The 27,076-nt window shown below is 37.1% G+C and overlaps 4 protein-coding genes and 1 long non-coding RNA gene across 6 annotated transcripts; 4 read left to right on the top strand and 1 right to left on the bottom strand.

The window, feature by feature from the left end:
* Positions 1-39: 39 nt before the first annotated feature.
* haus5 (HAUS augmin-like complex, subunit 5) lies at positions 40-7,474 on the top strand. The gene is made up of 19 exons (XM_065247906.2): positions 40-275; positions 365-427; positions 549-581; positions 768-792; positions 887-1,019; positions 1,658-1,817; positions 2,724-2,799; positions 3,508-3,593; positions 3,695-3,749; positions 4,044-4,171; positions 4,259-4,340; positions 4,428-4,561; positions 4,634-4,796; positions 4,977-5,057; positions 5,213-5,358; positions 5,812-5,908; positions 5,984-6,122; positions 6,881-7,013; positions 7,155-7,474. The coding sequence occupies exons 1-19, from the start codon at positions 184-186 to the stop codon at positions 7,255-7,257; spliced, it is 1,929 nt and encodes a 642-aa protein (XP_065103978.1). The 5' UTR covers positions 40-183; the 3' UTR covers positions 7,258-7,474.
* A 1,712-nt stretch (positions 7,475-9,186) lies between these two features.
* Positions 9,187-16,772, bottom strand: fzr1a (fizzy/cell division cycle 20 related 1a). The gene is made up of 14 exons (XM_065246800.2): positions 16,591-16,772; positions 15,718-15,830; positions 15,441-15,572; positions 15,266-15,329; positions 14,736-14,866; positions 13,600-13,679; positions 13,330-13,513; positions 12,350-12,415; positions 12,166-12,268; positions 11,894-12,078; positions 11,472-11,705; positions 11,208-11,312; positions 11,025-11,117; positions 9,187-10,936 (listed from the first exon to the last, which is right to left on the bottom strand). Exons 2-14 carry the CDS (start codon positions 15,784-15,786, stop codon positions 10,895-10,897), a joined length of 1,488 nt encoding a protein of 495 aa, XP_065102872.1. The 5' UTR covers positions 15,787-15,830; positions 16,591-16,772; the 3' UTR covers positions 9,187-10,894.
* Positions 16,773-17,135: 363 nt separating this feature from the next.
* LOC135730008 (uncharacterized) lies at positions 17,136-18,986 on the top strand. 2 transcript variants are annotated; one of them, XM_073816155.1, is made up of 2 exons: positions 17,136-17,488; positions 17,657-18,986. In XM_073816155.1, the coding sequence occupies exons 1-2, from the start codon at positions 17,300-17,302 to the stop codon at positions 18,845-18,847; spliced, it is 1,380 nt and encodes a 459-aa protein (XP_073672256.1). In that variant the 5' UTR covers positions 17,136-17,299; the 3' UTR covers positions 18,848-18,986. The 2 variants fall into 2 exon arrangements, with proteins under 2 accessions (XP_073672256.1, XP_065103977.1); XM_065247905.2 differs by having other exon boundaries at positions 17,136-17,482; positions 17,657-18,981.
* Positions 18,987-19,090: 104 nt separating this feature from the next.
* Positions 19,091-21,651, top strand: dohh (deoxyhypusine hydroxylase/monooxygenase). The gene is made up of 5 exons (XM_065246799.1): positions 19,091-19,208; positions 19,626-19,985; positions 20,066-20,142; positions 20,286-20,535; positions 21,144-21,651. The coding sequence occupies exons 2-5, from the start codon at positions 19,712-19,714 to the stop codon at positions 21,458-21,460; spliced, it is 918 nt and encodes a 305-aa protein (XP_065102871.1). The 5' UTR covers positions 19,091-19,208; positions 19,626-19,711; the 3' UTR covers positions 21,461-21,651.
* Positions 21,652-23,498: 1,847 nt separating this feature from the next.
* Positions 23,499-25,685, top strand: LOC135730007 (uncharacterized). Its single transcript, XR_010525837.2, has 3 exons — positions 23,499-23,626; positions 23,756-24,084; positions 25,088-25,685. It is a non-coding gene; the product is annotated as an uncharacterized lncRNA (long non-coding RNA).
* The last annotated feature ends 1,391 nt before the right edge of the window (positions 25,686-27,076 follow it).

The raw sequence follows: 27,076 nt of genomic DNA, 5'->3' as shown, positions 1-27,076 counted from the left end.
TGAAATTCCATTATCGGCCACTGTGGGGCAGCATCAGCATTAACTGCCAAACATCAAACGTAGGCGAAGAAGTTCTCCCGCTTATTTTTGACTTCAACGTTTATTCCGTGTTGTGTAGTAGTTGTGTCACATCTGTGAGATTTGGAAACAGCAAGCTGCTATTAAAATCAAAAGGTTTACAAGATGGGCAGCCTCAGTCGAGAGCTGAAACGTTGGGCTGTTGAGGAACTTGAATTGCCAGCAGTTCGGCTCCCGGATGATGGTTATATAAAGACGTAAGTTTGTTGTTGTCATTCTTTATAAGGACGGTTTAGATATGTTGGTGTTTTTATGGTAATATAACGTTACCTGCTTCTTTATTTAGGTTGTGCGTTGGTCCCGGTGCCTCTATTTGGAAATACATCACGCAGCATGTTTACAAAGAAAGGTGAGATCCTCCCCATTCGCAGTCTTAATTTTTCCAGTGCTGAACATTTTAACTTTTATGCTCTGTTTTTCAGTTTTTAACATGGGTTTAACTTTATTTACTTTTTAAATGTTTCCTACAGAAATGTTCGGATTATGAGGGGAAATCTTCAGTGGTATCCTTTTATATTTTCTCCCTGTATTCAATTATTTTACATCTGTGCTATATGACACATTTAAGTTAGGTCCAAAAATGGAGGTACGCTGAAGGCCCATCATATATAACTTTTATCGGAACTGTACAGGATTTAGGTTGGCAAACATACAAAAGCATTATTTTCCTTGACAGTCTGAACCCTAAGGTATAGAGTATTACAAGATAAAGAGGTAAGACCAGTTTATCTGTAATCTCCTATTTGTCATGTGATCACCTAAATTTAAAGTTAACACCTCATGTAAAATGTAAATCTTTGTTGTGCAGCTCAGCCAGTTAAAGAATCAAAATAAAGATGCAAGAAAGTTTGAGCTTCAGAGAGAGATTAATGCCCTTCAGACTGAACTTAACCAGCTGGACACAAAGATCAGCAGAGTAGAGGATCAACTGGCTAATGAAGGTTAATGTGCTTTCTGTTTCTCTCTCCCCTCACTCTTTTTTTACCTGTAGGCTATGTGAAGACCCACCCTAAGGCATTTTAAATGATTTATTGCATAAAACATCATTTTGAAAATCATTAAAGTATAACCTTGATATCTATATTATATATCAATATATTGACTGAGTAAGGTGATGTAAAAAAAATTAAAACAATTAAATGTTGATACTCCTAATCTCAGTATTAGATTTTAAGACTTGGATTTCATAGACAGTTGTACCTTGACTCTGCTCTTTGGACAAAACATCTGACAAATGCATGAATATTTTTTATATATATATTAGAACACAACATCTGGATCCATTTTGATGTTTTTAACATGAAATCTTAATCTATCTAGGCCTATTTACCTAATGCAAAAGTAAGTCTGTCTTTAAAATAACTCATTAGAATGTACTTTACCTCTCAGATGACTTTCTTATTTTGCCAATTTAACAAATCCCTCTTACCTATTTATTCTCTCCTGTTACTTGTCTCACAGAAACTTCTTTTCATGATCCAGTGATTTTCTGATTAAGCCGGTTATGGTGATCCAAATTAAGCCACATTTTTTGTCTGTCCTTAATATTGCTGTTTTATTTTTCTCACTTGCTGAGCAGATCAAGATATGAACAGGAACTGGGAGAGGTTTATGGACAGCAGACGCAGAAATCTCCTGTTGGAGTCATTCAGGAAGCGCTGCAATGAGGAAAGAAACTTGCTCTCAGAAGACACGCACATTATTGGCACACAGCGGCAGGCACTGGAGAATCTATCCAAGTGAGACTGAAATCAAAGAAATATATATTTTTGTAACTTGGTGTTTTTTATAGTGAAAAAGCACTATAGTGCTAACTGATATGTAGGAACATGTTTGGAGTTAAAATATTTCTCCTGTTACATTTCATTGGGTTTATAAGTAAGCTATTTGTAGGTGCATATCACTGAAGTATAAATACTTTATTCTTGTAAGGCATTAAACTTGTTTGAGAGATCTGACCATGGCAACATCAAGTTTAGGGTTGGAACTGCTTGCTTGATTTGTCACGTTAGGAATATCAGTAAATTTTGACCTTGTGGGGACATTTGTGCATGAGGAAACAAGCTTATAAATCAAACAGAATGATGTTTATTGAAAATCTAAGGTAGCAGAAAGTTTTCTGTGATGGTTGGGGTTAGGGTTTGGGTTAGGGAATTGAATATACAGTTTGTACAGTATCAAACCATTACGTCTATGGAATGTCCCCACAAAACATGGAAACCAGAGTGTGTGTGTGCGCATGCACACCAATGAGCATTTGAGCTCTTCTCATAAGTGCGTATTTATGTAAATTTTTATTTAAAAAACAAATGTAATTTTTTTTTAAATCGATGACTTGGACTGATAAGTGAAGGAAATGCAGCCAATTAGAGTTAGATGTAAATAGATGTAAACTAGTAATATTTTATTAAAAAGTCAGACCTCAAGACTCAAAGTGATGATTTTGCAAATTCTAGGAAAAGGGTGACTACACAGAAGATCCTAAAATATAACATAGTTTTGATGTTTTGGATGTTTTTAGTCCAAACATAATTCTCACAATTACATTTGTGTTTTTTTTGATGAGTTTACTTTAATTCTAAAATGTGGGGAAAACATATATTTTTATTTGTAAATGCTTACACTGTATGACTCCTTTTGTCCAGGAAAGCAGAGATGAACTTGGTGTTTGGACCATCTAACAATGCAGACAGTGGATCTGGTACAGATCCCCAGGTTTTAGTAAGTGCTATTTTATTCCTGATGCACATTTTAACTAAGCAGCGTTTTAGTTTTCTATTTAAGCTGATTTAATTTCTACTTTGAGCCAAGTGTGTAAGATTTTTGCATACAAATTTCCAAAAACTACTAGCATATGTATGTATGTATGTATGTTTTTTTTACTTGTGTACTTAACATTATCCCAAGTGTTTTCAACAGTGTTTCAATACAGAGAATTTTTTCCTCTCTTCATAAAGTTGCTTTTCTGTGTTATCCTAGGTTTCTGCTTTTGCTTGCATAGAAACGATAGGTGTGTTTGACTTCATGTTGCATTGCAAAGATTGATCGTTGTATGATATAAAACTATCATGAGAGAATTGCTTTCATATTGCTCTCATGATAATTTGATGTCATAGGCAGATCGCTCTGCACAGAAGTAGTAGTTTACATGTGGACATATGTGAAATGCAGAAGTAGTAAAGTTTAACTTTAATACATCATCAACATGAGTCCTGTCAGATCGATTCCTATTAACATAGAAGGTGAAGACTATTCATATCGTTTCACGTTATCAAGCTGTGGCTGTTGTTCTTGTTTAGTGACCTCTAGTGGTGAAAATACATATTATGGACATATTATGCCTTTTATAGTTTATTTAGCATTACAGAACCTCTAGGTTTATTGTGCCTTAAAGTAAAACACCTGAAATGCATTTCTGATTCATTTCAGAGAGATATCAGAGACCTCTGCGACGACAGGGTTCTTTTCTTCCAGTCCTTGCTAGAAAGTGAACTGAAAGCAAATCAGCCGACCGAGTAAGAAGCAGTGATCTCAGTTTTTACTGACATTATAAAGGTTAATGCTTTAGAGCTGTTGCATTTTATTTTAACTTACAAATTCATGTCTTTGCATTCAGATTTACTCTTGATCAAAGGAACGCCATGATTCAGCACTGGATGAGTGCAGCGCAGGTGAGTGAAAGCTCTTTTTGCAGGAGGGTTTATGCCTGTTTATACCATTGGGCTGTTGAATGCTTTATTCTGATTGGTTGAGAAATGTTCCATGGGTGTTGATTATTTTTCTGTGAACTGCACACCTAACTTGTCAATGTTTGTAGTACCATGGTAAGTGGAATAATTGACTCCGGTCCTTTGAATTATTCAGTGTTACCTTGGGTGTGCATTATTTTCTTAAAATTCAACGGGCCGTCGTCGAGTATTCCTTACTTATTACAGTGAGAACCTTTAACATGTTTTATTCCTCAGAACGTCCTCCTTTCATATCCTCCAAACCAAGTGCTCTTGGCTCTGCAAGCCTTGACCTCCAGGTATCAGGTGGCACTAGAGGAGAAGATCACGACTTTGGATGTGGACCGTGATGTTTCAGTTTTGGGGTAAATTTTTACATTAGCATGCATCAAAATCCCCTTACACTGCCCTTTTTTTATTACGCTGTAATTTATTTAATCTGCTTACTGTAGGTTTCGTTATGAAAGCGATCATTTAATAGATGTGTCAGCTGATCAGAAGGATGAGTTGGCATCTGTTCAAAGTCTACTACAGGTAACTACAAGGCAAAGTTTCAAATACTTTGTAATACAAGAAAAAAATTATTTTATCTCTTAATGCCCATTTTGTATTTACATGCAGTCTGCTTGGGAGGAAGTGGAGCAGAGCTATGTTGAATTAGCTCAGACTCGCTGCAGACGCAGACAGCTGGAGTCTGAACTCACGACTTTAATGAGAAAGACGCCAGCGGTACAGGAAACGGACACGATGGCCAGGTAAAACTTCACTTGCCTCAGTGTTTGCAATATTGTGAACAAAAATTCTAGTTTTGTTATGTCTGTGAGCAGGTGTGTGTTTGAGTTAGAGCTGGAGGGAGTGAAGAAGGCTGCGGTTAGAGAAAACATCAGAGAGCAGTGTACTCAGCTACAGCTGCGGGCGAGACAGGGACAGGAAGCCATCAGGACCCTGCAGACACAGTGGCAAGGTGTCATGGACTTTAGGCAACTTGTGGTGGGTCATCATTGGTTATTTACTGGTTACTAAAACCGCCATACTCGTTGTGCATCATACTCGCACAGAAATAAGTTGTACCAGTAAATTCACTGGGATTATATCATTTTGCAAAGTCTGTTTATGTGCTATCAAATCCAAAATGTTTGTGTATCCAAATGACAAGATTTATTTGTGTAGGACAAAAGACAAGAACAGATTCGGAGCTTGATCAAGGGGAACTCCTCTGTGAAGACCGAATTGACTCGTGTTCATGCAGAGGTCTCGTATCATTTCAGTATAATCCTAAATTTTTGCAATAAGCACTGGCCACATTTACATTTATGAATTTTGAATTTGACATCGATCTATAATGCCAGTTTTATCTACTGTAAAAATGAACGCTTTAAATTTTAATACAGTTTGATGGTTTTCAGGTTCAACAGTTTGTGCAGGAAAAGCTTGGACCACAGTTTGAGAATGTGATCAAAGCTGCCGATGTACAGCGCAACTCTGTATCACAGGGAGCCAAGCACCTTAGCTGTGTTTCATTGGATGCGTTGGACTGTAGGATCATTAAAGGGTCAGCAAAAAAATCTTTTTTTTTGTCCATTTTCATGTTTAAATGAATTTAAATAGCTTTTTAAGATTTCTTGACTCTACTCGTGGATATTTATTTTTCACTCTCTTTATCAAGATACAAAGAGAGGCAGTATGTGCACAAAATATAAAAAAACAACCCACAATTTTAGGGCAATAGTCAGAATTTAATGTGACCTCCTTTGGCACTAAGCACAGAAATTCATTTTAATTTTATTTAGGTTTAAGAGAGCCTAGATTTTTTTTTTTTAAACTGCATACAAATTTTCTGAATTTTCTGGTTGTGTACAAATAGACTGAGAAATAATTATTGAGAAAATAAAATTATGAGAAATAAAAATAATAACAACTAATCTTATGGTGGCATGATGAAACTGGCTTTTGCATGGTACTGTAGTTTTATCATTGGATTTCTCCGTGATTCTGTGATCTGCAGAGGCCAGAAGGTTCCAGCAGCTCAGCTTTCCATCCACCGTGTCCAGTCTCCTGCTTTGCACAAACTCTACCAAAGTCTCTCATTTCCCATTTACATGGTGAGATTCTTAAAGTGTCTTAATAGTCTATATTCAGTTCAAAATGGTAGTTTCTCAAGAGTCTTTATCTCTTAGGCTCCAGAGGAGCTGTGGTCTCAGGCTGTGAATCGACGACTGGAGATCCGAACCCTGCGCAGACTTCTTCAGCTTCTCTCTGAATCAACAGCAGACTTGCAGACGCTAACTGCGCAGTTACCGTCTCCTGAACAGCAGAGTATGTTATCACAACAAAAACACAGCTTGATGCTTTCAGCTCTCGCTGTAAGTCCACTTTATAATGTAATAATGTGTTGATTTATACCAGTGATCCCTGGTTACATTTAAAGGGAAGTGTTGGATTTTTGTGCCACCAAATGGAATTTCACAGTAATTCACTTTCAGACTCTTTTTTTTTTTCTGGCAATTCTCTTTTCTGTTGACGGTCAATCAAGCAAAACAGCCCTGCCCTGACTGACATATGTTTTGGTCTGGTTGAGATGCTTATCACAGTGTTAAAAGAAAATGTATTTACGTCAGTGTACAACAAAATAACACATGCATCATTTAAATAAAAATGAAACTATCTTTAGTCTGATAAGATCAGGTGTATCATACAAACACTATTTTCTATTTTGGGACACTATTATTAAAGATGCACCGATCCACCGGCAGTAAATCATAAGTGGTTGGTATTTGAGCAGGAGAGATTGGCAACCAGTCAGGTTTTTTTCGTCCAATATATATTCAGAACACACACCTGTTCCATAAATGCATCTCTGCATGGAAACGTCTTATTCGAGTCTCTCAATGCCTAGTCTCCGAATCTGCCTATTTGATTAAATCAATATCGGACATGAAAAATTGTGATTGGTGTGTCGCTATTATGAAACTTTTAAATGATTACAACACTTCTGAATAAATGGTGTCCAAACTGAATTCAACAATTTGAATGATCCCAAATGATTCATTTCCTCTCACTGTACTTTTTTTCAGCTTTGCTGCAGCGTGTGAAGATGGTGGACGGTGAGATTCTGCAGACATTGCTCCCTCGGGCCCGTGAGCTCACACTGAGATGCTCTAAAGGTCTGGTTTATGCCGAACAAGTGAAGACTGCCATCACACACTGGTAAGTGTTCTGATATGGGGCACAGCCGTTAGTAACATCTTCATTGATTTGAAGCTAAAATTTATTACAATATTTGTTAAACTACATTGTCAGTTTGATTCAGATCAAAATATAAACACAGTATTTACTGTGTGAATGCAGGTGGGAGCAGCCTGGTCAGTTTGTCCTGCCAGAAATTCAGAGGGAGGATCTGACTTTTCAACAGTGGTTACAGAGATGGAAACTGGCAACAAAGGAACACTGACTTTTGTATTTAAAATCAGTTTTTATATTTCACTTCAAATTAAACTTATTCTAATTAACATGATCAGGCAATAACACACCGATAACAAAATTTTGTGTAGCATTATTTTAAGAAATATTGTAAGATACGAAATCTGTACATATACTCTCTTTCAATAAATGTCTGATGTGCTCTGAACTAAAAACGTATTTCAATAAACTTTGGTTTTAGGATATTACTTTCCTGTGGATAGACGTATTTAAGGTGGAGCAAATACATAAAACGTTTATATTAAAGAGCACAAATTATCCGATTCACAATTTTACATTTCCATTTGGGTGTAAGTGTGTATTAGTATGTTAATGATATGCAAAATTGACAAACCCCAAAGTAAATGATGACACAAGTTATCATCTCCAAGGTAAATCTCTTTTCTTGCACTACAACAAACACACAGATTGTTTTCAACAGTTTACTTTCTGGGATTGGTCATAGCCTGTAAGTCAACCCCTGTTAGCATTGCATTGTGACTGAATCTTTCAAACACCGTAAGGAGCGTCACATTTCCGGCTGACGTCAGAGGTATTCAGGCCTATCACAACAACGTACAGAATCAGGGTTATAGTGTTTTTTAGATCGATGAGTTTTAAATCATAGTGTTTAAGGATATCTGAAGCTACAAAAATGTACGGTATGTGGAAAATGTTTTTTTTTTTTATGTAAACCACGTGAACACATATTATACCAAATACACAAAATAACGTTGTTTTTTGGCAATGAAATGGGTGCATTTTAACTTTAGTGCCCTCTTGTGCTTCTGCTTTTTGGATTTTCTTTTGAAAATAATGCACTTACATGACTACTCCCCCATGATCTTTCAATGCCAATAAGGTTTTGAAAATAAGTTACTGTTTCTGTACTTTTTTCAATTCATTTGAACACCTATGAGTCGCAGATAATAATTATATATAATTTGTTATAAACCAAATATTGCTTTTGTTTAGTTTAATCGCAAGAATACACATGTATGAGGAACAGGTATTGTAATTTAATAAATGACTGACATTGACATAACTTATTAACCTATAAATGTGAAATATGCAGTACCAACATACAGTGTGTATTTTTAACTTAATATGGGATGGTGATGGCGCAGTGGCCTTTGGTGTGAGAGACCGGGGTTTGAATCCACTGTGACACACCATTGTGTTCCTGAGAAAGACACTTAACCCCCTAGTTGCTCCAGAGGCGTGCTACCTCTGACATGTATAGCAATTGTAAGTCACTTTGGATAAAAGCGTCAGCTAAATGTAATAAATATTTAACTGATTTATGGGTACACTCTAAAAACAAGCAATGCTAAATAGCACTAAAAGTGGTTCTTGGCTCGTAATCATAGAGGAACCATTTTTAGTGCTATATATAAAGTTCTGAACTTACTATAATCATTATTTTTTTAGAGGATTTAAAACATATTTCCTATAAAATTATTAAATTTTTTTAAGATTATAATTATCCAAAAATGATCATTACAGCAACATGATATTACATTAAATATATGCATTTACAAACTCATGTTTCGGTAATGAGAACTAAAAAGTTGTCTAGGTACTATGACAAACAAAATTTCAATTTTTATCTGGAGAGAAAAAATGAACTGCTTACCTGAGTGTCACAGTCAATTATGTCCCTTCCAACAATTTTTTTTTTTTTTTGAAAATGTTAGTTCCTTGAGGGCTTAAACAATGATTGAAAATTGTTGCGGACAATGAGAACATTTTCCTGGACACATTTATATTCCTTATTATGGTCTCCACCTTTACCAATGATCACCAAATACCACATATTTCTTTACTGTCAATGTTTATAGTATAACATGCACATGTCAAAGAACCCAAATCCAGTCATGGACATGTTGCGGTAATGAAAATTTCCCCCTTAAATGTGAAAAAAAATTGGTTTGTATGATGTCATTTGAAATCATGTGCAAAATAGTACATGAAGAGATGTTTATAACTGTATGCTTCTTATTTTGATATTCTTACTTTACATTTACTTTTTTTTATCAAAATGTTTCATGACACCTCATAAGTCTAATTTCGCGAGAATCACCCCTATGAGTCACAGAATTCATTTGTTACAACTAAAGCGTTTGAAATTGTTTGCAATCTAACAACAACTGGGATTGAGGAATAGGTATTGTAAACTAAGAAAAAAGAAATGACATGGACATAAATTGTCTAACTTGCAAGTGCGAAATATGCAATATTGCCAAAAAAGTCTGTATTTTTAGCAACAAGGAAAACAATTCCTATAGTGAAATATAAAATAGTGTTTGTTTAATAAACATGCAACTCATTTAAGGTTGTTTTTTCTTCTATTTTTCTAAGATCTGGTAACAGCAACTGGTTTGAATATTTGTTTTAAGTAAATTGCTGAGCAAGTACGCACACGACTGATGGTTCCCAAAGTTACTAATGGCAAATTTTAACATTATTACTATAAATGATTTCCATGACTGTCAGAAATATGATAAACCTGTTTCAAAAGAGAGCACTGTTTATGCCCATTGTACAAAAGCACACACGCCCACATTTATGTATCACTCTCTGTATGTGTTGGTTAGGCTACATAAGAAAAAAAATTTACATTAAAATAATGAAAATCTTCCATGATGCATAACAGTTTTAAAGTCACCATGAAACGGAAGTAGCAATCGTCTTATTTTCCCTGTGGGGATGTATATCCTAGTGAAACGAAATGAAAAAAGGTAGGGCGGGACTTGAATTCATCCATGGAGAATTGATTGTATAATTTGAAGTTGGGTCCCAAACCCTGCCAGAAGTAAAAAAGGATCGTTTCAAGGATGGGAGATGTTTTTGTGTTTTTGATTAAAGATTATGAGGGCACAGATATGTAATTTGTAAAAAATATACCACCATATTCCTAAACAATTTTCAGTTTCATGATATAAACATTTAAAATGTTATGTTTGCAGAGGTTTTGAAATGTTAGCATAGTTTGACCATGTACCGTCTTTTGTAGGTGTTTATGTACTGAACGTGTTAACACGTTTTGTTTTCCTTTATATTTTGAATAATATATTTTCACCTATTGGCACACTTGAATCATCAGTGACTTCAGCAAAGCTAAAAGGGCAAATTCATTTCCCGAAAACAACAGTAGCAACAAACAAACACAACGCATTTTTCAGGGTGTTGTATGTTATAATCATCTTAAGCAACTTAAGTTAAAAACTGAATTTCTCTTTTATACACATTTTTCACCCTTACAATCAAAAGAGCACCCCATTAAGATTCTGACAAATTATACCAGAGGCAGCTGTTTCACAATGGCTATCTTTTGTTCTACCCTGATTCAATGGCGTTAATTTCTGGTTAAGGCTTGGATTACATACACGTTCATAATAGACATTTCGTTGTAACCAAAAACACATAAAATCTTGAACTGAACTGTACACATAAAAAGTAAACGTAACATAACGTTTGAACTTAAAATGAAATGACAAATGTCCCAAGTTTCTGTATGAAATATCAGAAGATACTTTAGTGATATGCCATCTTTCATGACCAGTCTACTGCGTGTGATCCATGACATAGACATGTTATTAAGATTTGTCCTTTCTTCAGCACCCCAGTTATCGTATTCTAGTAAACAGGTTTAAAACTGACACTGATTCCTGAAAGACAAACACAAGAATAAAAGAAACTTATTAAATATCGCAACGCAATGCAATAAAGAAATAAAACAGTCATGGGGAAACTTGCCTTTGTTGATCGTGTTTTACTAAATACATTCCAAAAGCGCAAAGTTTCATCGCCTGCTCCCGTCACTATTGCTTCTCCATCTGGAGACATTGCCTTCAAGACCAAATTATAATATTAGCAAATGCACGCAATATACTTCAATATGCATCACTATGTGTCTATAACAGCAGAAGAGGGGCTTACCAGATAGAGAACCCTGTAAGAGTGGCCGGTTAATTTGGCTACTTGAGTAAGCGAGGGGTATTTCCACACAAGGATCTGATTCTGAGAGTAACCGTGTGTGCTTACCTATAAAAAAAGGCCAATGTTGGATTATGCAGGAAAAGTGTATAATACAATCATTTACTAAAGCAAAAATCTAGTGTGGTTTAACATTTTAATAATGCTGATTTTTCACATAACCCAACCAAAATGTGCACTATGGTGAGATGATCACAATTTTCATACCAGTTCATTGGTGTGTTTCGACCAGGCAAGGTTGCAGACCTGCGACCCTGTGTCGATACACTGCAGCGGCTGTGCCGTGAGTGTGTTCCAAAATCGGATGCAGCGATCTGCCGTCCCACCTCCGGAAGCGAGCAGCCCGTGCTGGTGAGGAGACCAGGCGATGGCTTTTACTGCGGCCAAGTGTTCTGTGTACTGCTGCATGGGCAAAACACTGGAGTGGTTCCACACTAACAGCTGCAGGGAATATAGAAATACTTAAGACCCATGTACATCTCAATTCTTCAGTAATGAAATGCTAATTTCTAAATAAAATTCTGTCCAAATAAAAGACAGAATTCGTCTTTGAAAAACTTCTTATTATCTGAATGTTGCCATTTATAAACACCACACGTTTTTTTGAGTTCCTCCGCACAAGCACTCACCTTATTGTCATTTCCACCGGAGGCCAGAAGCTGGTGGTCGGTGCTCCACTTTAGTCCGCACACTTCCTGTCTGTGGCCCTGCAGCCTGCGCTCTGACTGCAGAGGTGGGGTCCTGATGTCTCTCTGCAGGATCATGCGATCACGGCTGCCCGATGACAGCTGATCTGCATTCCAGGCCAATGCACCTGTGGGCACATTTTTACAATGAATTCACTTTGTTTAAAATGATATGAGAAAGATTCAATTGGAGGTATAACAGCAAAGTTTCTTACCGACTCTTGCTGTATGTCCTTCCAAAGCGAAGAGTTTTTTGCCGGCAGTGGCATCCCAGATTTGTACAAAGCCTTTGTGTGTACCCACAGCAACAAGATTTCCCTGCAACAGAACAGGAGCTGTTAGACAGTCGACTAAATCGCAATTTATCATCTACTGGAGGTGGCGAAAGGTTAAACTTACTCTCTCCGACCAGCCGACAGACGTGACTGAGTCTCCCTCTACTGACAGATCACATAGACGTGTTACCTGCAAACAAACCAAAGAGATACAATGTTCATAAACTCCATATGCTGAGCCTCTGCAAAATTTTAAGCCTTGAATTTATTCACACGGAATAGTTACAAAACTTCAGTAAACTTTTTGTCAGGCCGATATTAGGCATTTTCACAACTATCGGTATCACCATTCATAATGGCAGATAAATGAATATGTTTTTTAAAAAAACGGATGAAACAGCCTTCAACCATGTCATGAGTGTTGCCATTGTATAGTTTGTCCATCAGAGGGCACTCTACAACCTCCCTGTTGGCAACACTCGTGTATAACGCGTCACACATCCTGCAACCTGCTGATCCAGCCAGAGTCGGGCAGAGAGAACAACGGTTAAGTGAGTTCATGGTGAGTTGGTCACGAGACAATAAAAGAAACAAGTTTCTTTTTAAAATGCATTATCATATTATTTTAGTTAAAACTCATAAATAACGACAAATAACTAATGTTAGGGAAATCTGTTAATGTTTTGTTGCGCGTTTCTGGGGGGGGGGAAATCGGCCGATATATCGGAATATCAGATTTTAAAACCAACAAACATTTGTATCGGTATCGGCCTTCAAAATCCTCTTTCGGTCGGGCTCTAAAAAAAGACACATTTGAACTACAGGTAGATATACATATCAAATATGTTAAAGGCGGGGTGAATGATCTCTGAAAGTCAGTGTTGACATTTGAAATCACCTTAACAAACACGCCCCTACCCCAACAGAATCTGGACCTTCTTTTAATAGACCCGCCCCACACATACGCAACGCTGTCTTTTAGTAGACACCCCCCTTATTGCTGGTTGGCTACAAGTGTGTTTTGGTAGTCGGCCCAACTCCCTCTCCAAAGTGTTTTTTAAAAATCATGCACCCCACCTTTAAATCAAGTGAAATCATACATACCTGACTGGTGCAGGCACTCCAAAGGTAAACACATGTCCCCAGTCCAACACTGAGCACATTTAAGGAGGACCAGTCCACTAAGTTGAGGTAGAAGTCATCCTGAAGCTCAGGTGCATCTAGCACCTTAAACGGAATCTTGGAAATTTTGCGAGTGGGTTTTCTTGGCGACCGCAGCAACTTTTGACTATAAGCAAAAACAAAGCATGACATCAGAACAATGTGATCCACTGTCAGCTACAAGGTGTTTTTAATAGAAGCTGGACAACATACCTTTTGCTGCTAACAGGTGACAGAGAGTATGGGGAAACACTGTTATCATCGGGCGTAGATCTCTTGGCACTGAGAGAATACTGAGCATAGAAACAGAAACTCAGTATTGAAATTCATCATTATGTACGATAACCTTATGTTGTTTAAAAAAATCTGTCTAAATTAAATAATAGCAGAGTTCACACCACAACTACAAAATAAAGATAGAAGGACCGATATCGCTTGGATCAGAGCAATCTTTACCAACTGATGAACGATAAAACATTGACAGCCAATCCAATCTATTTAAAGTTAAAGCACTTGTAACACTCTAGAGAAACTCATCGCCCAAGGTCAAGAGAAACTCAACACTCACAGATGGTTTAAAGAAAATTAACATCTGGAAAACAACTGGTTTTACACTTGGAATGAACTGGGATTGTTATAAGATATATTAGGGTGCCTAAAGTGTCAAATGAAATTACCTCAGGTATCCAGTGCTATTGTTTTGAAATTAACTACGTAATATATCATTAATCTACTACACCAATTGATAAAATGATAGATAACACAAACTAGAATCGCAAAACGCGGCGTGCTGAGGACACCTGCTGGTTACAGCCATGTAAATGCAATAAGACCTGCATATTTACATGTTCAATGACATGAATAAAAAAAAATTGTAACGCTATTGTTAAAGGAAACCTACAATTAGTTAATGGCATTAAAGATAAACAATCTGCGCAAATATTACAGCGCACAAGCGAATTAATTTTATTGTCCACTGGCATGGATGCTAATAGAAATTTTTAAAGGGATAGTTCACTGGAAAATGAAAATTCTGCCATCATTAACTCACCCTCAAGTTGTCCCAAACCTGTAAAAATGTCTTTATTCTGGCAGTATAAAGAACAATATTTTTAAGAATGTTTGTAATCCAGCAAATCTGGGGCACCTTTGACTTACATAGTAGGATAAAATACTACCATAAAAAAGTGAATGGTGCACTCAAGACCGGTTTGGATAATAACGTTCTCCAAAATGTCTTTGTGTTCAGCAGAACAAAGAAATTCATATAGGTGTAAAACAACTTTTTATTTATTGGTGAACTATCACTTTAAGGACAATATCAGATGAGCACATCACAAAAAACGTACACTAAAGAGGCTCCTTCTCTCCGGTGTGGATGGCTGCAGTCTCCTATCTTCTGTCTGAGGATCCAGGACCTTTTCTATTCCAGCTCCTAGCAACTCATTCTTTAGCAGGGCTGAATATGCCAAACCATCCGCTGTCAATCAAATGGATAAAAAAGGGACAGATATTACAATGGATCACGTGTTTAGCTTGTGGGTGATACAAATGTCATAATTTGTACACTTTTAAAAGTCTAAAATGAAACGGATCATGAACAAATGTGTTAAGTTTTTTGATGATATGGAGCTTATCCCAAAAACTAACATAAAGTGGATCATAACAGAAGTCAAATTTAAGAAAAACTGTCTGTTAAAATGCATCCAAATCTGATTTTTTAAAAGGGAGTACACAATTGTCTTTAATACAAAGAGGAAGCACAGCTTGGAAAATCTTGCCCAACTCGCATCACACATTATTTCTATTTTCAGTCTGGTAATGGAGACAGTACAAAAAAAAATTCAGTTCTGGACATAACTAGTCTCTGTACACAAACCTTTGCCAGTATCTGATGTAGCATCTTTGGTTTTCTTATTCTGGCTCGGAGATTTTTCATTTTCCTGTGAAAAGGGCAAAGGAGGAATATAAACACTTTCACATTCTTTAGAGTCCGAATCAAACAGAAGTTATTCAATAATGCCAATAAATATTAAAAAAAATATTTGACCCACATTTATTCTGTGAAAGTTGATGCTCCAGTTAGCTCCAGCTCGAGAGGGTATAAACCTGTCACCATGCTTGCTGGGTGATGACAGGGGCGATTCGGGAGTAGGCGTCAGATGACAGATCACATCTCGTACTTTCTGTTTGTGGACACCCACAATACAATTAGAAAAATGAGGATGAAACTATAGGAATGTGTTAGATGAACAGAATCCAAAATGCACGGAAGATCCAGCACAACAAACTGGATTTTCAGATCAATTTTTGTGTGTCATTTGAAATTACCATGGGGCTGGTGTTGTCATTCTGTACGTTGATTTGCCGCAGTAACCGGCGCTCATAGTCCTGATCCATGGATGTGATATTAATGTCTGGGTGTGTGAAAATCCAGTGGCTGACTATTTTCGTGAACAAAAACAGATGCAAAGAGGGTTTATAAATTAAATGGTTGAACTGGCTTTATAAGAAGGCTACCGGGGTGACCATATGGGACAACAGCTATGGACCTACATAAGTTACACTCGTTGTTTTCTGGTTAACGAGGCAGAAAGCTGTTCAGTAACTCGTCAGCAGATGCCATCTGTTTAATGCACCCACAAACAGGTGTTGAACAACAGCTGCTTAAATCGACCACCTCCCAAAACAATGAATGTGTAACTTACACTACATAGACAAAAATGTTCTGTGGTGCGATTTCAATTGTATGACGATTGTCCAAGGGTTCAAATGTAACTGGTAGACTAAGCAAACAATGACAGCCAATCGAACAATACACATCTGAAATACGCCGTTTAAATAAAAGATTTGATTTTAGGTAAAGCCAAATCTATTTGTTGTGAGAAAGTTCATCTTAATCTATAAAACGCTTTTCTAAAACCTCAACCCACAACGGTTGTTTAAATTCCTTTGTCAACACATAACGTTACACTTCCGAAATCAGCGTTAAATGCACTATTTTGGGGATTTTTATGAAAAAACCTAGCTCATAAATACATAATATTCACAATATTAATGCTCATATACATAATAATATAATATACGCTGCAGTACTGTCTTAAAGTAAATAACCTGCAATGATTATTATAATCTTGGCGTTCGACAATGGATCACCGAATAGCTAGTTAAGCTAATTTGAACAACCCAAGTCATCGGACCTACCTTGACGACGATCTGTTTGCTGATTTTATGATTGTCTCGACTTTAACCAGAACGTAGTAATCCAGCACAAAACTATGATAAACTATTAGGAAAATAGTAGAAAATGGATAAAGATAGGCTGCTCTGATACTGCTAGCAAGCCGATGCTGTTATTATCGACGGCCCCGCAAGGAATCATGGGAGTGTCTTAAACGGTGACGTCACGATATTTGAAACAAAACAAAACAAAAAAGCCACGTTGCTATGTTTTATAAGTATTATTAAACTATTCGTGGGATAAAGTCTGCACGAAAAAACACATTACATTTGATTAAATGATGCACATGCGTTACATTAAGGAGGCAATTGATGATTTAATGGTTATGCTTTTAAAAAGGCGATTATAGTGTTAACGAGGAATGGTAAAAAGCAGAATGGATGAAACACAGATATTAAAATCATACATATGCCCATCGCAACTGATCCTTAATAAGACAGTTAATTAATCGTTGTATTTTTAAAAACTTTTATTTTGACAAAAACATAACCCACTGGTTACCGGAAGTTGTTCGTCTCGTGCACCACCGATTCCGACCGTATGGAACATTGACGGTCTGCGCATCATCTAATAATAAACAAATGTTAGTAAAAGACTAAATAAATTTTTGTATACTATAAAATAAACATACTGCATTATTCGTTCTTAAATTTTTGCTACACATTACTTAAAATGCCACGTTCATATTTGAAAATGGACGAGGCGAGAGATGCTGCGGAGATGAAACATTTGCTTGCCTCAAGAATTAGGCGGCGAAAGGAGGAAATTCAAAACTACTTATTGGAAAGGCGAGCTGAAGTTAACAAACGTATCAGATATCGAAGGCATATCTTCCAGAATTATCTAAAGACAACGGTAAATGTGAATATCGCATTGGCAGTCATTAACTATGTTAAAGTTAATTTTAAGTAAAACATATATGTGTATAACACATAAATATGTTATACACAGAATCGTAAGTTGTGTATTCACACTGAATAATGATTAAAGCTTGTTTACTTTGATTATTTCTCTGTCCACGTGCTTTAGGTGCCTTCACCAAATCAAAAAGATCTGCAAGATCATGTACCAATCCCTGCAGACCCGGACTGGTGGGAGAGAGTTGTGATGGCGGAGTTCGGACCAGATGACTGGCTTGACAAGTTTCATATCACAAGAGACATCTTCTTTCTTCTGATCACCAAACTCAAGCCCCAGCTCGAGCAAGTGTACATACAAGAAAGCGGGCAAACCATTACACTGGAGAGATGCGTTGCCATGACCTTAATGCGTTTGTCCACCAGCACAGAATACTGCTTTATAAGTGAACTTTTCGCTGTCTCCATTTCCACTGTTTGCCAATGTGTGAGGGAAGTGTGTGAAGCCATCATTTTATTACTGAAACCCCTATACATGCAGTTGCCTGCTGACCGTGAACTGGAAGAGAACGCCAAACAGTTTCATGACCTGTGGGGTTTTCCTCACTGCATCGGTGTCATAGACTCCCTGTACATCCCCATTCAAATGCCCTCTACAGAAAACGAGGATTGCTGGAACCCGAGAGGAAGTCACTCCGTGGTTCTTCAGGGTGTAGTGAATGCACACGGTACTTTCTGTGATGTCTGTTCTGGTTTCACCGGTAGCACTGATGACATGATCATCTTGCAGAGCTCAGAGCTGTGGACCATGGCAGAACAGGGTGGGCTCTGCCCTCAGCCACCCAAAGAACTTATGGGCCAGCCGTTGGGGTTTCTGCTGCTGGGGGATGCAGGTTACTCACTGCAGACTTGGCTATTGAAATGCTATCCGCCGTCTCCAAACCTTACATCACAACAAGAAACATTCAATGCACATCTAACACACTGCTTTAAAGTCATTAATCACGCTTTCCAGCACCTTAAAGCTCGGTGGCAGTGTCTACACAACAGAAATGACAGCAACTTAGACTTGGTCTCCAAGATGGCTGTAGCTTGTTGTATCTTGCACAATATCTGTAACGTGCACAATGTTCCTTTTAAAGAAGAGTGGATTGAAGCATTGAGTCAGAATGAATGTCCACAGCCCACAGATGTGTCTACAGTCTACATAGATGACCCAAACGCTGAGGCAGTGCGTTCTTTGCTCTGTAATTATTTTGAGCTGCAACAACAGAGCAGTACAGCTGATCTATCTACAACTACCAGCCTTGTTCTACCTACTGCAGCAGAGCCTCCTCTAGTGGACAGTAATGGAACAGCATAGCTTGTGCTTGGACAGTTGGTCTGCCTAAGCTTGCATACACCTATCTGTTATTAACTTTATAAGTTGTATAAGGTGTTTAATGCATTAAAAAACAGTGATGTATCTAAATTCTGCTTATTGATAAAGCAGTATTTTTGTTGTTGTTGTTGAAATAAACAGAATAATGGCAACACGTTTGCAAAGCGCGTTAATGAATTCCTATGACTATATTTGATGAAACTGATGTCCTCCAGTCCAGTAGGTGGCGCACAATGCGCTTTAATGAAACCTCGCTACTGGAACACGAACAACACGGTTCCTGCTCGAGTGATTGAACGGCATGGGAATGTGGATGGATAGCACTTTATGAACATCTTTTACAGTGAGTTCATTTTATTAGTCAAAATAATCAAATGTACCCGGTCAGACTGTACGCGAAGCATGCGTCACGATGTTATCCATATTGTATTATAAAGGCTTTTGTATACGGATGTTAAACTAAGTGACGCTTATGTGGTGATCTACTCCCTTAACTTAACAGTTTAAAGAAATGCTGTATTTTTTAAAAATAGTCATTTTTACCATCATATCTGTGTTTAAAGTATTACTTGTGTCAGTTCACTGTGTTTTTATTTTGACATGCCGCATGCGCGATTCTCTATAAGCTAACGTTACTGTCATCATAGCCAGCCCACCAGGTTATGAAACGCAGCCCATGAACTTCATGCTAGTTTCATTGGCACCCTACAAGTCCCTTTTTTAATAAAGAATGTCTAACATGTTTTTCTCTTAAATGTAGGTGCTATATAAGTTACATATGCTGGGAACGATCCAGTTGTAAAACCGGAGTATAAAACAAACACAAGTCACGTTTCAACCTAACTCATGGCAACTGATATGGAAATAGCTGCAGTGGGGAGCATTCTTGTTAACCCGAAACAGGACCTTACAACTCGGTTTAGAGCACTTTTCACTCTGCGAAACCTTGGTGGACCAGAAGCCATTAAATGGATCAGTGATGCTTTTGTGGATGATTCTGCACTTCTGAAGCACGAGCTGGCATACTGCCTGGGCCAAATGCAAGATGAGCGGGCCATTCCTGTTCTAGAGACAGTGCTGAAAGACACCAGTCAAGAGCCAATGGTCAGACATGAAGCAGGTAAAAGAGTCGAAGTCTTTCTGAGTTTTATTACGGATAGAAGTAGGAATATTGTCAAATTTATTTTCATCATTTTTCAGGGGAAGCTTTGGGAGCCATCGGAAACACCAAAGTCTTGGATTTACTGAAGCGGTATGCAGAGGATCCAGTTATTGAGGTAATATTGAGCTATATTAAAATCTTGCATTTCTTGGGGTCACATGTGACTACATTTTGTTTATTGTGGAGGTTTCTGATTTCATGCATACCTAATTTTCCCAACCAATTTTTTTATATAAAGTTTATTTTTTTCTTATAAAGGTGGCAGAGACGTGTCAGTTGGCGGTCCGCAGGTTGGAGTGGTTGATGAATGGAGGACACGAATCAGCAGAGGAGACAGATTTAAACCCATACTGCTCTGTCGACCCTGCACCCCCAGCCCCTAAAAAAAGTGTCGCAGAACTGAGGGCGCAGCTCTTAGACGAAAGCCTGCCACTGTTTGAGCGTTACAGAGCGATGTTTGCCCTAAGGAATCTTGGGACTGAGGATGCTGTTCTCGCTCTAGGAGATGGTAAGATGCTTTTGTTTTGAGATCATGCTGTCCCCCTTACAGGTTTAAACTTAAAGGGGACATATCATGAAAATCTGAATTTTTCCATGTTTAAGTGCTATAATTGGGTCCCCAGTGCTTCTATAAACCTAGAAAATGTGATAAAGATCAACCCAGTAACTTAGTTTTGGTAAACCATTCTCTGCAAGCATGTGAAAAAATAGGTCATTTAAATTTGGCTCCACCTGTGAGGTCAGAAAGGGATAATACCGCCCCTTAATCTGCACTATACAACCACGGCACTGCCATTAAGTGCAGAGATCAGCTCTGTTTGGGTGTGTTAAAGGACACACCCAAAATGGCACATTTTTGCTCACACCTACAAAGTGGCAATTTTAACATGTTATCATAAATGTTCTATATGGTATTTTGAGCTAAAACTTCACATACATACTCTGGGAACATTAAATATTTATTTTACATCTTTAAAAACTCTTGTAAAATGTCCCCTTTAAAGAAATGAAAATATTTCAAATGTTGCACACTTGCAGCACATTAAGATATTCACTTACAAGTAGTAATGAAGTTTATCTAAAAAAGAAGTATTTTTGACAATGTTCCTCTTTCAGGGCTTCAGTGCAGCAGTGCCTTATTCCGCCATGAGATCGGTTACGTGTTGGGTCAGATCCAGCACGAAGCCAGCATCCCTCAGCTCCAGGCTGCTCTGGAGAAGGTCCAGGAGAACCCCATGGTCAGGCATGAGTGTGCCGAGGCGCTGGGCTCTATTGGGAAGGAGGCGTGCTTAGAGATTTTGGAGCGCTACAAGAAGGACCAGGAGCGGGTGGTAAAAGAGAGCTGTGAGGTGGCACTGGACATGTTGGAGCATGAGAACAGTTCACAGTTTCAGTATGCAGATGGACTGTTGAGACTGCAGGGCACTCAGTGAAACCCTTTACCCACAGTTACTGAAACATGTATGCAAATCTATACAATGTTACACAACTGGCTCATCTTTCAAACTTGACAGTTTTTCAAAATAGTTAAGAAATGTTATTCTGTATTTTCAGACAAATATGAACATATTCTCCATTGCAAATCGTGTAGGTTGTATTTAATTAAAATATTACTTTGGCCAGATATACTTGTATGTTTTGGAAATTCATGTCTTGGGGTAGCACTGTTGCCTCAAAGCAAGAAGGTCCCCATTTCAAGCAAAAGCTGGGACAGAAGGGTTTTCTGTGTGGGGTTTGAATGTTCTCGCTTTGTCAGCATGGGTTTACTTCAGGTACTCCAGTTTCCTTCCACAGGTTAAAGACATGCAGGTTAGGTGAATTGGAAACCTCAGTGTCTACATCATAAATATTTGTGTAACATTACTAATTAAGTGTCTTTTTAATACATTTTAATCCACTCATGGGTTTAGGTGATCAGGACAGATAATACAGTCAGATCGCATGCTGAAAACAGTACTCAACATTATGAAAAACTAATCCTAACAGCAGTCTATCTCATCTAGTAAAACTCACTCTCCAAACAAGCACAAGTGGATTTCAAATGCTCTAATCCTAAGTGATCATGCCTGATATTGAACACAGTAAGAACACTTGAATTGTGTATCTATAAAATTCATGTTTAAAATCAAATACAATCAAAGGCCTAACTTTAAATAGCTCAAATTTGCATTTACATTCATGCATTTGGCAGACGTTTATCCAAAGCAAATTACAGTTCATTAAATGTATACATTTTATCAGTATGTGCTCTCTAGTAAAAAACAATTACAGTTTTTGCTGCACACAATCTTCTACCATTTAAGGTACAGGCATTGTACAAAATGTGTGTGGGTGTTATATGCGTGTTGTTGTCTAAAGTATATTGTTAATTTCCTGATGGTTGTGTGAGTAGAGAGTGACGTACACAGAAAATTGTGCTCAGCAAAGACTATGAATTTTTAAGTCTCTTGGGGGTGGAGAAAAGACCTCTTATTGCGGTGGGACAGTTTAAAGGTATTATAAAGGAGAGAAATGCTGTTGACGACAGTCAAAGGAAAACTTGCAAACATGCTACACCCTTTCATGATTGGCATTATTACTATTAATACATCCATCACTATTGCATACTGGATCTTTATTCTGACAGAAGCTTTTCATAAGAAGACCGAAGATGATGATAAAGACAACCCCGTTTAACCAACTTACATTATGTGTAGTTAAATATAGAGAAGGTTAGGCATTTTAAATTTTTTATGCATTTTTTTAAGAACATTTTGTTTTTTAAATCATGAGTTGAACCAATTGTCCTGATTCCAGTTTTCCAGTGACAGCTTTACCTTCAGGTAAGTCAGTCTCTTATCAGAAAGTGTCTTTGCTGCTCTCACAAAGGTTATCAGAGGTGTTGGGCTGTGTTTAGATTTATATTTACTTCACATTAAAATCCCTTATCTATTGTCATAGATAATGATAAGACAAGTAGACCATCCCTGTCTGTTTTCTAATGCTTGGACAAGGTTATTTGAAGCAGTGCACTACTGGTCTACAGGTTAACACTGTTAAAGGGGGATGTGTACGTATGCTTTCTTATGGAAATTAATTTGTATTTCACATTAAAGTTAACTGGGGCTAGTTGTCACACAGAGTTGTCATATGTAACCATGTAAGGCAAGGCTCAGCTATTATAAAGCTAGTTTAAAACCAAAACTATGTTCTGATGTTATTTTTCATAGATGTTAGATGAAGGCAGGTTGTCACATTAATGTATCATCTCATTAATATACAGTTAGTTACTTAACAATACCTGATGACCAAATCAAAATGTTTGTGTTGCATTTAAATCTTTTGTTAAATACATTTTATGTTTTATTTAGTTTTACTATTTTAATTTCTAATAAATAGCCTATAATAGACCTGAATACAATAAAGTTGTGTAAGATGGCTAAGGAAACTCGACAGGGAGTACTTCATATTTTTATATTTCAATGAAATATTAATAGGCCTACTAATATTGCTGTCAATACGTTCTCATCTGCAACAAGGAAATAAAAAAAATTCTGTGTATCCTCTGTGTAATAACAGTGGAAATGATCGCCAACTTTACTTGTAGTTAAGACATTAAGGTATTTATACAAACATTTCAATAAAAAACATTTACTAGAATAAGACATGCATTTGTATATATATATGAATACCACCAGTCCTGGCAATTTTGCTGTGTGTGACAACTAACCCCAGTATCATTGTTTCAGAATCTGTATATGACCCATATATGAAAACAGCGGGAGGAACGTGACTTGAGTAATACGGATCAGGTGATTCATAGAGACATTCAGAGGATCATAACTGGATATCTGTCTGGGTCACTGGCTCAAACATACACAAGCTCTTCCTCTGTCAGTCAGTCACTCAGATCTGATTTGTGCACCATTACCCTCTAAAACTACAAATGCATCCTATATTGATCGGTATTGTGACTGCCAACTCAACTTTAACCATTGTCTACTGGAACTTTCTTGTGTCTCAAGTGTTCTGCAAGAAACTGAAGGATGCACCTGAACCAGAGGAAGTTCCTGTCTGAGTGAGTTGCATTAGACTCCTTTGGTTTAATTACCTCAATCATAATGTCATGAAATGCTAAATAAGATATTGTGTTAAAAGTGTTCATCAGATGATATGCTGATTTTTGGTTTCTACTATTTTACTACAGTCTGAACCCCATAGTGTTGATGTCTTCTTGATAATAAGAAATGTTTCATGGCTTTAATGATGATGTTGAAGGATTTGTAATTGAATTTCATAATGTGATCTGGTTAAAAGGTAAAATAAAATTCCTAACGAAAAAAAAAAGATAAAGGCAAAACAAGTTGCCACCAATTGTCATAATAAGTCTGTACAGAATTGGCTTTCGGTTCATAGATTAAATTACATTAATCCAACGTATTAGTCCTGAACTGGTATTCTCTTGATCTTATAATTATTTTTTTTGTCTTTATATCATTTAGGGGTGGTTTCCCAGACTGATTTTATCCTAATCCCAGACTAAAATGCAAATTTGAGCTGCCTTAATTTGAAACCACCTTGTACTGAGAGATCTTAATATATATCAGTGCCATTGTTTTGTCTCAAGATGCACACCAGTGTTGTTTTTTGATATGTTTATAAAAGATATGTTTATAAAAACTACTTAAAGGTTCTAATATAACTAAGGTAGTTCTGGATTAATTTAAACCCTGTCCGGGAAACCTCCCCATGATCAAATAATTGCCAAAAAGAAATCACTTGCATCCCAAAAATATATGCCTTTAAGGTGCAGAGGAACATCACTGACAAGATTAGCTGGATTACAGTGTAGTTAACCTTGTTTATAAACTTTCACCTTCATGAAAGGCAACTGCTATTACCAGCCCTGGAAGATCAGAGTCAGCGAGATGTCGGCCAAAGGCTTAAACTGGGATTAGGAGAGCCATATCAGGCTTTTGAGATCACATTCTCTGACCTTAAAAACAGAATTGTTTTGTTTTTTCTCACAGATCTATACTTAGAGACATTAAATGTCCCACACTGTTACTTTTTTCACATAGATTAAGATCTTGATTCTGATCTGGTCATGATGGAGATGAAGACCCAACTATATCATTGTGGGAGGAGGAAGAAAAGAAAAATAAAGACTCAACAGATGAAACCCAAATGAGGACCAGAAGAGAAATCTAAACCATCATCAGTTGCAATCATTACCATGTGACACATTGAACCAAAAAATACACATATTGCTTAGAATCTGTAGGAGATGCATTTTTGTAAAACATTCTTACTGTTGATTTGTTTGTAGTAACTTCAAGCAACTTCTTGTATTAATAAATATAACCAGTACATTAATGATCTATTTAGAAAATATATTTGTTTTTGGAAAACTCTGGGTACAGCATGTCTGTGGATCACAAAACCAGTCAAGTAGCAATAGCTAACAATACATTATGTGGGTCAAAATTATCATGTTTTTTTTGCCCGAAAATGATTTTTTCAACCAGTAAAGATCATGTTCTATGAAGATATTAATGTGTTGTTAAAGGAAAACAAAGTTTTTCATATTTTACTATGTTCTTACCTCAACTTATACTTACTCGTGTAACAGTCTTTAAATAGGGAAAACATGGACGTGTTTGGTGGCTTCTAAATTCATCCCTGTTTGGATCCTAAGGAGTGAATGGGGCAAACACATTCACGAGGCACTGTACAAAGATTAAAAGTGTTAAATAATTGTGTCTCAGCCAAATATTATGTCCTAACATAACAAACCATGCACCCACTTTTAAATGTTGCATAAATATTAAAAAAGACCCTAAGACTGGTTTCATGGTCCAGGGTCACATAATTGGCTAAAAATAAAAAGTAATTGTCAGTTTGACTTATACCTTCAAAACTATTTTATGTAATAATGATGAGTATTCTCATCCGTAAACTTGTGCAAGCTGACATGGTTCACATTTGTTTTAATTCAATGCACTGACTCAATTGTACTGCACATTACACCATCAGGTGTTAAGACAAGTAGAAAAAAGACTAAAATCCCGGCTAAAGTTGCCGCCTCATGGCACTAAGCACATTAGCGTATTGTCTTCTGCTTTTAAAGCACTTCAGAAAGGAAACACACTGAGGAAGTCCAGTCATGGCTACTACAGAAAAAAATCTATATTGTTCTGTGGTATCTGTGGAAAGCACCTGAAGCAACATCAGAGAAAAGAAAGAGAGAGAGAGAGAGAGAGAGAGAGAGGAAAAGGGTGAAAGAGGATTTAAGCTGATGGACAAGTGGTATGTAAACATGACAACAGATATCCAACTCTGACTAATGTTATAGACAAAATAGACAGTTTTTTATAATAATATTAATGGTTTAATATGTCTGTATCTCAATCTCCCTCTGTAGACATATATTGGTAATTATATTTTTTTACACGGATAATAACAAAATGAAAACTAACAACCTACTGTGAAGTTGTGGAACCTATAAAGAAACAATACTTATGGATTTAGACCAAAAGAGAGATAATCCTCTTAATGAGGAATTATTCAAAGACTATAAACCCATAGAAAAAGATCTGACCACTTTCCCCAAGCATGTCCTGTACCTGCTGCTGGCTGTAGGTGTGACCCTGATCACCCTGTTCGCCATCATAAGACACCTCATCAAAAATCTCATACATGATCTGGCAGGTATGTGTATGTACGCATTTAGAGACATTAAAAATCATTATTACACGGCTCTCTGGAATGCTTGATTCTGATTGGTCAGTTGAGACATTTGCAGCAGAGTCGTATAATAATAGAGTTACGACACTCCCATAGACGTCCGTTGTAAGAATGGAATGCGGAAGTAACAGCGTTTCATGTAGTGACCGGTAGTGACGCATAGTTCCAAACGCAGCACTGAAGCCCATTCATTTCAATGGCACCTGCTGGTAAATCGATGAAATTACCGTTTCTCTTTACATTTTCGGACATTTCATTAATATAGTCAACAGTGATATTTTATGAACTCTGCTTTAGGCAATGATTATCGTTAATAATAACTA

Source organism: Paramisgurnus dabryanus, chromosome 11 (assembly GCF_030506205.2).
Source record: "Paramisgurnus dabryanus chromosome 11, PD_genome_1.1, whole genome shotgun sequence".
In the NCBI taxonomy this organism is placed as follows: domain Eukaryota; kingdom Metazoa; phylum Chordata; class Actinopteri; order Cypriniformes; family Cobitidae; genus Paramisgurnus; species Paramisgurnus dabryanus.
The sequence above is the reverse complement of the archived record's forward strand: the minus strand, read 5'-3'. Positions and strand labels throughout refer to the sequence as shown.

What these genes read in the sequence shown, in the direction of transcription:
- haus5 (XM_065247906.2), top strand. Translation starts at nt 184, where the DNA reads ATGGGCAGCCTCAGTCGAGAGCTGAAACGTTGGGCTGTTGAGGAACTT. An exon ending in GCACTGGAGAATCTATCCAA is followed by an intron (nt 1,818 to 2,723) that starts GTGAGACTGAAA and finishes CCTTTTGTCCAG; the next exon opens with GAAAGCAGAGATGAACTTGG. An exon ending in CTGTTCAAAGTCTACTACAG is followed by an intron (nt 4,341 to 4,427) that starts GTAACTACAAGG and finishes ATTTACATGCAG; the next exon opens with TCTGCTTGGGAGGAAGTGGA.
- fzr1a (XM_065246800.2), bottom strand. Translation starts at nt 15,786, where the DNA reads ATGGATCAGGACTATGAGCGCCGGTTACTGCGGCAAATCAACGTACAG. An exon ending in ATGACAACACCAGCCCCATG is followed by an intron (nt 15,573 to 15,717) that starts GTAATTTCAAAT and finishes GTCCACAAACAG; the next exon opens with AAAGTACGAGATGTGATCTG. An exon ending in CTGTCGGCTGGTCGGAGAGA is followed by an intron (nt 12,269 to 12,349) that starts GTAAGTTTAACC and finishes GTTCTGTTGCAG; the next exon opens with GGAAATCTTGTTGCTGTGGG.
- LOC135730008 (XM_073816155.1), top strand. Translation starts at nt 17,300, where the DNA reads ATGCCACGTTCATATTTGAAAATGGACGAGGCGAGAGATGCTGCGGAG. An exon ending in ATCTAAAGACAACGGTAAAT is followed by an intron (nt 17,489 to 17,656) that starts GTGAATATCGCA and finishes CACGTGCTTTAG; the next exon opens with GTGCCTTCACCAAATCAAAA.
- dohh (XM_065246799.1), top strand. Translation starts at nt 19,712, where the DNA reads ATGGCAACTGATATGGAAATAGCTGCAGTGGGGAGCATTCTTGTTAAC. An exon ending in AATGGTCAGACATGAAGCAG is followed by an intron (nt 19,986 to 20,065) that starts GTAAAAGAGTCG and finishes ATCATTTTTCAG; the next exon opens with GGGAAGCTTTGGGAGCCATC. An exon ending in TGTTCTCGCTCTAGGAGATG is followed by an intron (nt 20,536 to 21,143) that starts GTAAGATGCTTT and finishes TTCCTCTTTCAG; the next exon opens with GGCTTCAGTGCAGCAGTGCC.